At 38.8% G+C, this 13837-nt stretch overlaps 1 protein-coding gene across 1 annotated transcript in view; it reads left to right on the top strand.

The window, feature by feature from the left end:
* The window catches only part of TRPM3 (transient receptor potential cation channel subfamily M member 3), a 266636-nt gene that overhangs the window by 195881 nt on the left and 56918 nt on the right, over positions 1-13837 (top strand). The window contains exons 10-11 of the mRNA XM_062600481.1: positions 5464-5536; positions 12384-12484. Of these exons, the coding sequence (XP_062456465.1) occupies positions 5464-5536; positions 12384-12484 (174 nt within the window). The remainder of the gene's footprint in view (positions 1-5463; positions 5537-12383; positions 12485-13837) is intronic.

Raw genomic sequence — 13837 nt, 5'->3', positions numbered from 1 at the left:
GAATAGCTGAGCAGGCAAAGTGATACATTTTCACTCCAATAGAATTTCATTATGCTCAGAAAAATAGAATACAGAAACGGTTAGATCAGCATAAAGAAAATTACTCAGTTTAAACTAATCTTCCCTTTTTCCTCACAATGTGAAAAAATGGCTATTGCTAGTCTGGCCAATGCTGCAATTTTCTCTCTCCTTGTTTTCTTTTACCAAGGTGAGTCTTAAGCATGTACTACTTTTCAAAATATTCTATCAACTTCTTGTGCTTTATGTCCTTGTAATTAAATGATTGTATATGCCCTATTAGGAGGTTTTTTATTTTATTTTTTCACAGAAGTTGTAAAGAGGCTGGCTGTACAGTAGGCTTAAATACAAGGTAGATTTTCTTAAAGGTGGATAGTTCGTAGGCTCTGTGTCACCTCTCTTCCTTTAAATAAGAACAAAAACTTATTATTCTCAGAGATAAATTGTCAGGAAGGTTTCTTAATTTGTAATTCCTGGAAAATTCCTGAATTTTCCTTTCCCAGTAGCAGACATGCTCATACACTTTAGAGAAAGCTGGAAACAGAGTTTAGTCCACCCAGACATTTACCTTTAGCTCAGGAGTTTTATGTGTGCTGGAGCAGTAGAATCTGTAATCCTTTCCAACAAGACTCAAGTCAGTGTCCTATTTTAACAGCATCAGTGCTCTGTTTCTCAATTTTCTGCAGTGTTTTACCCACCTGAGTACTTCAGAATGGCAGCTAGTAAGATGTCAAATATATTAAGGACTCTTGAAACTAGATGAGGTTATTGCAAACAAACAAAACACTGGGTAAATTCTAAAATTCTTACCTGTTAAACAAGGGAATGAAAGGGAAAAAAAAATAGATCCGCAGAAAGACAGGCAGACTGATTTTGACAGGACCTGGAAATATTTAACTTTTTTTTCCTAGGTAAGGACTTCAGTATATGTCTCTACATCCTCATTCCTCTCAGGATGAGAATTAAAGAATGCTGGAAGGACTATGAACATTATTTAAATAAAGAAGTAAATCCATATTTTAGGAACATTTGCTGTCTCTTTACAACTGCACTTATAAAGCATTTGCTGTCTCTCACGGACAGCATTTTACAAAATTGTTTATTTTCCTTTTTATCTATGTTAAATGAGACAGAGAAAACAAGGAGTAACATCTACAGATGCATTTCTAATAAAAATTGTGGGAAAAGGTAAGGAGAACTGGCAGCCTTTTTTATTAATGAAGCATTAAAGCACTATAACAATCTGACATAAAGCTATATTGGAGAAACATTCAAGATCTGCCTGAGATCTCAGGACTCCTCATGAGCTGCTCCTCTGAGACTCAAAACATAGCAGAGATATTCCTCAGTCCAGATGCCTTGCCCCCGAACCATGAATTCTTTCTGTATTAAAACAAAACAGCTACAGCTACTTTGGTAACAAACTGGCACTGACAAAATAGAAGTGATATGATCCAAATGGTTCAGCAGTAAGCATGTTCCACCTTGCAAGCCTCATCTTCCATTTAAAAGTATATTTCCTGAGAGATATGTGTATGCAAATGTCTCTAAAGGCTTGTGCAGGAAACAACCATTTGGCAAAGATCAGAGAATCATGGGTCACAGAATGGTTGAGGCTGGAAGGGACCTCTGGAGATCATCTGTCCAACCCCTCTGTTCAAGCAGGGTCTCCTAGTTAAATATGTTAAACAGGATCACATCCAGGCAGGCTTTGAATATCTCCAGAGAAGGAGACAAAAATACGAAGGCAACAAGACTATAGCTAGAGAACTGCGGCATATCAGAACTGAAATGTTACCTGCAGAGGTGTTTGAGGAAGTTTGCTCCTTCCCTAATTAGAGCGTAGTCTTACCTTAATTCTTCCACTCTATGAAACTGCAAACACACTGATGGAGCTTTATGGCAACAGCAGAAAGAACAAATAAGCAACTTTCCAAAAACCATAGAAGATCGTTACAGGGCCTACATGCCTATGAACTCCAGGTTGAAATGGAGCTGTTTCACTAGGTTGGGAGGCAATAGATCAAAAGATAACTAGCTCTGAAAGGTTTCTGAAATGAGAAAGAGCAGTAAGTTGTAGAGAGTTGTCCAAAGTCTTATGCATGATCTGTGACAGGAGAAAAAAACTGCTATAGGTAGTTAGGGCTAACTTAAACCATCAATATCTATTTCTTGCCCCCCCCCCCAAAAAAAAAAAAAAAAAAAAGTTATGTGTTTGGAGCAGGCAACAGTTCACAGTAGCAGTGTTGAGTCTACTACTAAGCTTACAGCTTTTTGAAGCGAAGTACTGTGTATTGCCTTGGTTTTGTCTAAAATTCTATCCCTAATTCAGTCTTGGGAAAGATACTCAAAATGACCATCACTGTAGTTTGACTCTGAGCAATCTTTCCATTCCCTCTATAATTTAATTATTTATCTGCTTTGTCTTTATTTTTACTGTCTGGATCATGGCCTGGCCTCTTAAAAAATAATAGTAAAGTGATAGTTACTATGGACAGGTGGTTTTCAATTCTAATTTAACAAAAATTTATAGTTCTAATTTATTTTTAGTAACAGTTTGTTTTGCTATGATCATTTTTCTGTGGGAGACAAAGAGAGGCAGAGGAGAGGGGTGAAAGAGAAATTGGATACTTAGGGTTATACATGGTCCAATACATGCAATATACTTCTCTTAGTTTTCCAGCGGTGGTACAAGCCTTCCAGCGTTTGCACTTTATTGCTTCACAATCTAGAGTTTCACTGAACATGTGTTTAGCCTCACTTATTCTTCCTCTACACGCTCAGAGCTCCCTTGCTTCAGTATTTTCAAGTCCCAATGTGCAGATTGCTTTTCCTCACCTTAAGGGAAAAAACAGACTTTTAGCCATACGGTGATACCACCAAGACCAGCACTGCAAACAAAGTGCTCCCCACTGAGCTGTTCACTGGGAGCTGCCTGTTGATGCAAAATTTGGAAGGAAACTGCCAAGCAGCACGTGGATGTTATGCTCAAACTGCTTTGCAGCAACGTTGTGTTCACCCACTTATTTTCCACAGCTTCCAGAGCTGGCAGGAACAAGGCAGACACTTCTTTTTCCTGCTGAGTGAAGAAGAGGAAGCTTTTTCTTCCTTCTGCCCCCAACCTATCTGCCTGGCTGCCAATCTCCATGGTACCATTCATCATCTGTGGCATGGGAATCACATCACAGACTTGCACAGCAGAAGGGCTGAGCTTATCAGTTCATATTTTTATTTTGTTTAGGGATGAGACATACATAGGAAACCATATTGTCAGAAGAACAGGCGCTTGGAGGGAAGGTTTCCTTGCCAGACACCAGGGAGATAAGAAAAACTGTGATAAGAGGGTGGACATCAAGTGGGTTTGCTAGAAACATCTGTAGACTTTTGGGGGAGGAAGGAAGATAAATCATTAAAGTATCATTTGAAGTATTTATGGTATTTCTCAGGAACATTTTCAAGGGTCAAGCTACATCAAATTTGAAAAACATCTAATCAGAGCAGATGCTGAATGTAAATGCTCTCTCACATTAGCTTTTTTAGACGGCATTTGAACCAGCTGATGAGCTGGTTACATGAGCCAAGCCAGGCTGAGTGCAGTCTGATCCAGTTTGCCTCTTCAGTGTCCAGCATTTTGTACTAGCACTGATGCCAGAATCTCCTGTTTCCTCTTGATCTCCCTAAAGCTGCCAGGGTCGAAAGAAGGTGGAATAGGGGGGAGCTCTCCTCTTTAGGACAGCTACATTGAATTTCCTGGGATATATTCAGCAGGGCTCTTTCAGCTGGTAAACTGTAGCTTGCCACCAGAGCATTGCCTCAGCGTGGCCAGTTTCCTCTGTTGCTATATACTGCTCTAGCACACTACCGCAGTTCAGTGCCACGATGTAAGTAGGAGTTTGGGAACTCAGGGGGCTAAATATGTTGCTGAATATGAAATATGATCACATAATACTTAATTAAACATACCAATTAAAACATTTATAAAGAAATTAGTTAAGTGATAGTGAATCAGTTGCATCTCCATCCAGGCGGCAGTAATGTACATTAGACATGATAGAAAGGATTTTAGCAAATAATATTCAAATAAACAGTTTTAAAAATAAATTCAAGTGTCATGGGCAACCTAAGATGTGGCAGATTTAATGTGCAATTTTTGAAACGGAGATGTAGCTCTAGTAAGAGATTGATGCCTTGAGTAAGCATTAGCTCACGTACTTCCTTGCAATGGACTGCTGTGTTGAAAGTTTTCAATCCTTTAGCAGAAAAAAATGTAAGTCAGGCAAGTAGTTGTAAAATGGTTGTATCTAAAACTATGCTGTGAAATTCAGAGTGTGGTCTGAATCCACAGTCCTCAAATCAGATGTACTTTGGGCTGTTTCTGTTTGAAAAAGTTATGGAAAGAGGCCTAAATATTTAGATTTTTTAATCCATACCTAAACTCAGGAATTATGGTAAGTTGGGTTGGATATTCCTTCCTCATCTCTGCCTGTTTTTAAATAGTTTTCTCTAAATAACTTCGTAGTTCTTTGTATTTCACTGCACCCTGAGAGAGAAAGTGGTTGAGGTAACTAAGGTGCATCAGAACAACTGAGTAACCAAAGATCGATGTTCTTAGCAGTCTCTGTGGAAAATAGGAAGAAAGCTATTGTTCAGATCAAAATGGTGACATAGGCTGCATTAATAAAGAAAAGGCACTAAGAAAAGGCTGCACTCTCTGTTGCCTCACTAAAAGTAGGGACCCAAGAGCAGCTATTGCCACAGTAACAAAAGGAGCGATTTTGGAACAAAAGGAGGATTTGCACTACTAGATGTTTCACTGCACTTCCAACTAGGGACTAAACTGGCCTGAAATAACAGCCCCACCATATTCATTTTTATTCCTTATCAATTGTATACTTCACATCACTGCCTCTAAACTTTATATATGGTAGTACTAGGTCGCTGACTGCACATGCCTGAAGATTTTCTGGAACCAGTGTAAGCCCAGTTCTTAGATTAGGTAGCAAACTTTCTGCTGTATAAAATCATGAAGTTGAATAGGCTCCTGGGTTTGCTGGAGAACATTTTTCAATGTCAAACTCCACAACCTACACTTAATGTATCCTAAGTTAACTCTACTGAAGTAAGGTATTGGACACCTAAATCTAGCATTACTCTAACGCAAGAACAACTTTTCATCCTTAATTTCATCCTGTAAGTATCACTGAAGATTATTATTTTGGATGCCCATTAATACAGTTGCTACCTTTAGTGAATTTTATCTCACAAAAATACTGTGTGTTAATCCTATCTAATAAGTTTCCCATAAAATGGCTAGGAAAATATCTTTATCTTCTATCCTGTAACAAACAGGACATTCTGAGATGCAGAAAATGTAGCCCTGATTTAATTTCTGTTTAAAAAATATAGCTGCGGTTTCATTAATGGTTTTATCTTTTAACATTTCAGATCACAGTATTTCGCATGGGATCAGAAGGACACCAGGATATTGATTTAGCTATCCTGACAGCATTACTGAAAGGTAATAGAGTTTCACTTCACAGTAAGCCTATATCAATCCAAATGGATTAACTTGGTGTCTCTGCTGTACTGGAACCTGCATTTATTGACAATATATAACACACCAAGGTGGTAAATTCTTACCATGAAATTGAAGTATATTTTTTTTGCTCCTGCTGCTTTATACAAGTCTAGCTCTTTCTTTAATGTTTATATAGCTACTGTTTTTCCTCTCTGGATCTTTATTCTACACCCACAATTCCTAATGCGTCAGAAGAAACATCACTGGTCAGGAAATAAAAAATACTGTTACTTCTTTGCCATTTTAAAGTACTGGCATATTTCCTTTTTTAAAGCATGTTAATTCAAGAAATAATAATCAGCAGCAGCCACCTTGGTTAGTGATGCATAACCACTGGATGACTGGCAGAGTCATCTCCTCTTAAATAAAACTCTGGCTATCTCCTCGTAGATAAAAATGGCACTATAGTAAAAGAAAAATATCTTTATTTCTAATAATTCTGGCAGAATCTAGGATAGAGTTTCTTCTATCCTCTTCAGATAGAGCTAAAAGGGAACTATTGTGTTAATAGTGGTTATAATTTTATAATCTTAAACTGAAGATTGCTGAATCTTTCTAAACCGTTATGTGTTATGCTTATTCTCTTAAAGATTGTCTCATAACAAGCAATTATAGGCCTTGATCTTGCAGACTCCTAGGCACTTAAGCCTGGCTCTCTTCACTATATGATGTTATCACGTGGCTGAATACCTGTTTGCAAATACAGAGAGAGGTGATGTTCTGAGGGCTCTGAAGTACCTGTGCTTGCCTGATGAAGCACTGCTCCCCCCAGTAAAGGTTTGCAGAGTCTAGCCCTCCATTTACGTGGTATTTTCCCAGATAGAGATTTTCATAAATTGCATGTGCAGTAAATCACCACAGTCATCTTTTTTGATAGAGCTTCATTGCACTATGTATCACAGGCTATACTGACTTTAAAAACAAAATAAGAAAATACCAAATGTTTTTGAAGCACACATCTGAGAATTATTAGGAAGCAGACTTCAGAAGGTGACTGGGGAAAACTGTGTTTCATGAAACATTTCAGCAGTTGTCATCAAGCTATTGCTACCCCTACACCTGAGAAAGAGGGTACATACAGCCACATGGCAGACTTGAATTTGAGTCATATCATAAAATGTAATAGAACTACTGGGTATTCAAAAGCAAATGGGAACTATTCTTGCTTGTTTCAGGACTCAGTTTTCTTTTTAGTTTCTTCCTGTGAAGGCTGACAGAAGCGATATCAAAAAAAAGGAGTGAGGGAAGAGGGAGAGAAGGCCTGAATTACTTTCACCTTACCCAGCAAAACCTTCTGCAATTTTTAGTTTTGTTGCATAAATGCTACTGCAAGCCAAAAGACAGAACAGGAGGAATGAACAGGCACTGTCCATTTTAAGAACATGATTGTAGGCTGATAACTACTAACTGAAGAAATAAGCTAGAATTACTTTACTCCAGTGGCTTCTGTTTCTTTAGGCTTTTCTACTATTGCATTTTCCCTCTCTTTCTTCCTCTTGCTAAAGATGCCAATTTTTTGTCCTGTAAGTAACATGACTGTCTTGCTGCTACTCTCACACAGCAAATTCTAGACAATTATGTAGTTAAATCTCAAGGTATTCTGGAAAGAAAAGAGGAACTAATTCAAAGTAAGATGCCAAAAAATCACATCCAACAGCACATTCCTCTTTTCCTCTGCATCCCCATCCTTATGAAATATTTTAATTGCAGAATTCATTGTGATCTTTAATATAACTGGATCCTTCCTTATCCTCACTGCATAGCATACTGACTTAACATTTGCTTCTGAGGCGATCACTGAGATTGCTACTCTTGATTCCTGTTAGTAAGACACAGATTTTCTTCTTAAAGTTGTCATTCCACTTTTTATTGGCATATTTGCAAGATTTGAATCTCAGCATAGATTTCTCAAAGTTTTTAACCACCTTGAAAGCAATCCTCTCAGCAGCTGAAGAAAATAAATCAGACAGCTGTCAGAGATTGTTCTCTATTTAAATAGTTCTTTTGCTGTATTTGCACAAGCCCCTGTATTAAGTTTGCAGTCTGGATTGAGGTGTATTCTGCAGTAGTCCTCTCTAATGTAGGACATCCATTTTACCTGTGCCTAACTGATCCTGTTTTCTCCTTAGTAAATGAAATGACCTTCCTTCTTCAAATTGGTAGTGTAGGACATCGTAGTGAACTTCTGATATCTTAGAAGGAGCCTGGACCTGCATAAGTGATTTAACATCTCCTTTCATGCTTTCTGGACCTTCAGGATTTTGTAATTTGCTGGTGGCAGCATTTGTGTCTCACGCAAGAGTCAGAGGAGCAAAAACTTAAGCATCATCTTATCTGTTCCTCATCACTTTCTGAAGATACTCATCACTTTCTGAAGATACTCAGAGAAGATTAGATTTATCAGATGCCACTTTAGATCTGTTAACAGACGTTTTCTGAGTCCAGAGAATGAAAATTCATACGACTTTTTAATCAGTGTGTAGCGATGAAATCTCTTCTCTCAAATAAGTCAATTGTCCTTATGCACAGTCACAGGAGAAAGGTTCTGGCCTAGGCTGAAAAAAAAAACACAGCCTTTCTGTAAATATGCCCTTCATGGTAAAAAATCAAGATAATGGATAGTCTTGGCTTTCAAAAAATCTTGAAATTAAAGGTCACAGTGCTGAAATATTTGTCTAATTCTGTCTAACTCCTAGGCAGCTTTGAAGAGTGGATCTCCTGATGAGTAAGTGTTCAGGTTCAGGAACTGTTTTCTCTTTCATCTCTTCTGAATTGTGTGGAAAGGGGGTGGAGGGAAAAACATAACCAGTGAGTGATTTTTGCAATTCTTACTTAGTAATAATAATAAAGATACGTAAAAGCTAATTACTAATCCCACCTTGATGTGAGTGATTTGTCTAGGGAATAGGTTGAGGGCAAGGACTGGGAAACACAGAGTATTGTTTCCTGCTTACTGCATAAGATTTGCAGTGCATTATTGTCTTCTTAATCTGTAGGCAGGCACATTGCCAGTGCAGGAACTCTCTTGTCCCAGATATTCCTCAAACACTAAACCCTGCACTGAGTAAAGATGCTATTTCCGTGTTTGTTTTCATGAACCACTTGTTTAATCTTGTCAACAGTTATATCTTTCTTGGAAGTGATCTCCAATAAACCAGAGAATGGCATCCAAACTGGTTATCAATTTATATTGCATGGATGTCACAACAGCATATGGCTTGTAAATTCCTTTATTTTTTTTAATTCTGAGACATGCAAATGTGAGAAGTAAGTTTCCAACCGCATGCTTTTGTAGCAATTACTTTTATTGATACAGTTTAGCTGTGTGTGCTCCTTTAGCGTGAACAGTTGGAACTGAAGCAGTAATAGATTTTGTCCTTTTGCAGCTTCTAATTGAGCAGAAAGCATATGACAGGGAAGTCAACGATAACATATTGCAAAGTGCTAAAATATCATTGTTTGGAAGTGATATCAAAGATCCTAGTTCACAAGGCTATTGCAATGTCTACAGCTTGCTAGCAGCACTAGTCACGTTTCAGCTGGTGCTCCAGAAGCCTTCCCAGTGCAATAGTTAATATTTGGAAAAGGGATGCTGTGTGCTACATGCTTATTATCATATTGATGCCATGTAGCCCTAAGATGAGCCCTGTTAGGTGAACAAAGACTTGATGTCTCTGTATGGCTTCCAGCCTGTGAATAAGTCATGATTCATGCTCACTGAACAGCCGTCATGTAATATCAGATGGTGCTGGAAGACACAGTGTGATGGTCTGTCAACCATGAAATCCCTGACACAGAAGGATTAACATTAACTCGGTCCAGTATGTTTCAGCGTTAGGTCAGATGTCTGGTAACTGCTCCCTCCCTGCCCCACTCCACCCTTCCCATAGTTTTTACTATTGATTTTATTATTGCCGACTGATTTGCAAAACGCCGGGAAGGTGCTTGTAGCAAATGCAGTGAAAATACAGTTCTTTCTCCAAAGAGCTTGCAATTTATGAAGCAGAAGACAGTATAAGACCTGTTGAGATGCACAGAAGAAAGTTAATTCGTACTGCTATTTTTCCTAATCTAATTCTTTTATTTAAATAATGCTTCAAAGAGGCATTGAGGTTCTTTAAAGCATTCTGGAAATTAGTCTTCTGGAGTTTCTAACTACGATCTTGATAAACCAGTGTCCTGTCAGCTGGGCTTTCCAGATTCCTGACCACTAAGTACCATAGACTCTCACTAGAGAATCCGTCAGAAGTTTTACTTTGCTCACAGTAAAACTCAGTCGGTTTGTAAAATCTATAGTGCATCTCCTCAGTAACATGAGATCCTGCAAGAGCACAATACTTATTTTCTGACCTGTACTCTAGCTCAGACAGGACACAGAGTCAGGTTGATGGTCCCAGGCTTTATTGCATTTTTGGACCAAGATATTGGGTAGATTGTGTGGTGTGAATGGAATTTTTACCAGATGAATCTATGCAAGAGATCTGAGTTCATCCAGAGCTCTCTCTGGCTGGCCAGCTGAAGAACAAAAGTTAATATCTGCTACTAACACTTGTCACAGATATCCTCCTTGCTCACTCAGCTTTTCTTGTTTAGCATATGTAACTAAATCTACATTAAAATCAAATCCTTCTAAAACAATTCACTACATCCCAAATGGAATTTTTCTTCTAGCAACTGACAAAGGGAAGGAAGGAACAGCCACGTAGCAGAAACTGATCATACTGACTAGTATATTCTTTCAAGGAACATATATTGTATCAAACATTAGAATATTGAGTTAATATTATATAGACATTAGTCATATTGCCTAAAACACTATTTCAAGCAATAGATGTACTGTGATAATTAAAATAATACAGTGGAACTAAGCAGAAAACCTTTCCATGAGACTGGGTAAAACAGAATCATAAGGAGAAGAAAAGCTAATCTCTCACCACTGACAGTATTAAGGGCATAAGAAGTGGGTCCAGTATGATTCTCTGGATAAGAGTAGGAGGTTATTAACTCTTCTAACTCTTTTAACTCTTTTTTTCTTCTTTTTACTCTTTTTTTTTTTTTTTTTTTTTTTTTACATTTCCTGAATATTTTGGCTTTGGTTTGAGTGCATTGCAGTGGTGCTCACGAATAATATGAGCTCTCTCAAGGACTCACTTTTTGGGTTGTTCTTACGCGGTCAGATCAGCGAGTGCTTTGTGACACCTACTGTAGTCTTCATTCACAATATTCCCACTGTTTCTATGAAAGAATATCTCAAGACAACTGATTAATATTTCTTCTATTAGTGGAATTATTTTTGATTTTTAATGCCAGGTAGAATTTTACCTGAGATAGTCTGAATACTTTCTTTTTTCCATTAAGTCAAAAGTCACCTGTGCATCCCGGAATAAAATCAATTAAACTATATGAACAGTTGAAACTGAAACAGTGATAGATTTTGTCTGTGCTGTTCTGCCAGCCCATATGCTATTCTGCACAAATTCGCATAATCTAAACTCGCTTGAAAATCACAAAAGACAGCCAAGCAGAGATGGAAGTGAGAAGGTTTCCTCCCGGAGCAGCCGTGCCGCCAGGCCGGTCGCCCTCCCTGCCGCACTCAGGAAAGGCAGGGCATGCCGATGCTCACCGCCCTGTCTCTGCTGACTGTGGGGCTGGTCTGGATGTGAAGTATGAAAACCCCTTGAGAAACTGTACGTTTCCAATGTGCTGCTAGATAATAAAAGGAATCTTTAGGGTTAGCAGCACTGAGAAGAGCATTTCCTCTGGGACTGCACAGCCACATGCAGGAAAACCCTTCTGCAGCGAGCAGCTTTGCAGCATGCTTTCCCATCTCCCCAGTTTTTGGAGCCGTCAACACACCCAGGCAAAGCAGTCTTAGTGAACTGCTGTGCTGGGGGTAAGTTCAGGAGGTGCAAGCACTCCATGCACCATACCTAGTGCTCTTCCCCGTGGCCGTGCACACAAGGCAGCCCCATGTTTACCCAGCAACCTGGTCCTTCCCGAAGCTGTTCCTGTGCAAAAAAGCACTAACAGTTCTGCATCCTTTTTTTGTTTAAATGAGATATACATAATACTTTGACGCCAGCTCTGTGATATGTTTAGTTATATGAATATCACATATGTAAGGGGAAATATGTTCCACTAAGACCCCTAAGTGCAAACAGGAAGAGGAGAAATTGCTATGGTGGCACAGAATACTCCTTCATCAGGCAGGAATGCATAAAAGATATCCATAAAATGCATGTTTATTTAAATAAGGGAGCTCATGTGCTTTGAACTTCTTTATAGATGCGTGTGTCTGTGTATGTATGTGTGCAGGTGTACACGCATATACATACACATGTATACAAACGTGTCTGTGTATGTATATGTATGTATATATATATATAAATATATCTATATATATATATGCATATTCCTGCAACTGAAGCGAAAGCACTCTTGGACCCTATATCTGCTTCCTCTTTGAATGAAGGGGAGACCAGCGCACTCCACCATGAATGAATCTGCCGATCACAGTACTTACCTTTTCAAGGGTAAAGTAATTACTAATGTCAGTGAGACAGTTTGAGAACAGTAGATTATTCAGATTTGAGAATCAGTACTTTATTACAGGGACAACAGAAGGTTTGGGTTTGTTTTAACTCAAGACTAGTTGCAGAAATGGCATGGACATCTGTGAGACTTCTGACTAAGAGGGATTATTACGATGGACTATTGACTGACTCTAAAGTATGTCTTGTTTTATTTTCTCCTTCTCTCTTCCCTGCACCCCTGTCTATATACACAGGAGCTAATGCATCTGCTCCCGACCAGCTGAGCCTAGCATTAGCCTGGAACAGAGTAGACATCGCCCGCAGTCAGATCTTTATTTACGGGCAACAGTGGCCGGTACAGTATATAAACAGCACCTTCTACTGAAAACACTTTAAACCTTATGCAACATTAAATGCTTTTTTTTTTTTTTTGCTTTTTTTTTTTTTTTTTTTTTTTTTTTGTGGTGGTGGTAGTAGTGGTGATTCTGAATCAATTTTGTGAGAGTTTAAAATAACTGAGTCATGTTCTTAGTCAAACACAGAATTCCCATTCACAGCTACTGAAGGCAGGCAAGGTTACAAACATGCTAAAACGTTTGCTTGTTCAAGGAAATGGTGACATCTAGCGATTCCTTAACACTGAAAGACCACACCTTCAGAAAGATGGGAAGTAACACACTGAGTGTTTTAAAAATCATTTGAATTGCTGAGAAAAATAAATGCCTGTTCAAAGCTGTGGTAAAATAAATGATGGCTATAAACTAAATAAAAGACAAAACTTATTTCTGCTCTTCATACTGGATTTTTTATATACTGAATTTGCTGATGACCGAACATCAAAATTATGCTCCACACATGTCGGAGGGCATGAGGTGGACACAAGAGCTGAGCCCCAACTTTAGCACAGTAGCACTGTGGCTGCAAACCCGATTTGATGCCTGATGCTGCTGGACACCAGCCTGCTTGCTTCACCCCAGCTCCAGCTGCCACCAGCTGTGGGACAGCTGCCCCAGTCAGCACCTTCCCTTTGAAGGGCCACCATGGCCGGGCCGCTCAGCAGGAGGGCTGTAAATATACGTTGAACCTCAACACACACTTTGAACCCCATGTGGGGCAGCAGAGCAGCATTTTCCCATGCCACAGCTACATGTCGTGCTACAGTTTTTACAGCAGTAGAAAGTCATCCAGCAAGACCAGAGAGACATGCTCTCCACTTGCACCTCCTTAAACCCCCTCACATCTTCTTTCATAGGGTTTAGTTGGATCATCACATTCAATACTGTGACACTTGCTATGTCATTTTCACAAAAAATTCATAGGCTAGCCCCATCATTATGTGAGCATTTAAATCTCCCTATGTAAAAATTACAGCATAGGGAAATTCCTTTATTTAAATATACTTATTTTAGATGTAGTTTCTGGGGCTTGCTACTGCTAAAAGATGGTATTTTAAAAGATCTATGCCTTTTCAGCTATAGAATGAACATGACTATTTCTCCTGCCTTCAATACTGGTCATAGGCATGTAACAAATGTAGCAGAGATTTAGATGCTATTAAGTTGCTGCTGCTGCTATCACTCAATCACCACATCATAGTGACAGTTTTTGTAAATGCAGTAACCTGTAATTATTTTGAAAGCTAAATGCTGTAAGTATGAAATACCTTCCCATCTCTTCATCTCTCACGAACCTGAAAGAGATGATAGAG

The sequence above is a fragment of the Rhea pennata genome, chromosome Z (genome assembly GCF_028389875.1).
Source record: "Rhea pennata isolate bPtePen1 chromosome Z, bPtePen1.pri, whole genome shotgun sequence".
NCBI lineage: Eukaryota > Metazoa > Chordata > Aves > Rheiformes > Rheidae > Rhea > Rhea pennata.
This window is presented reverse-complemented; position numbering and strand designations above follow the sequence as displayed.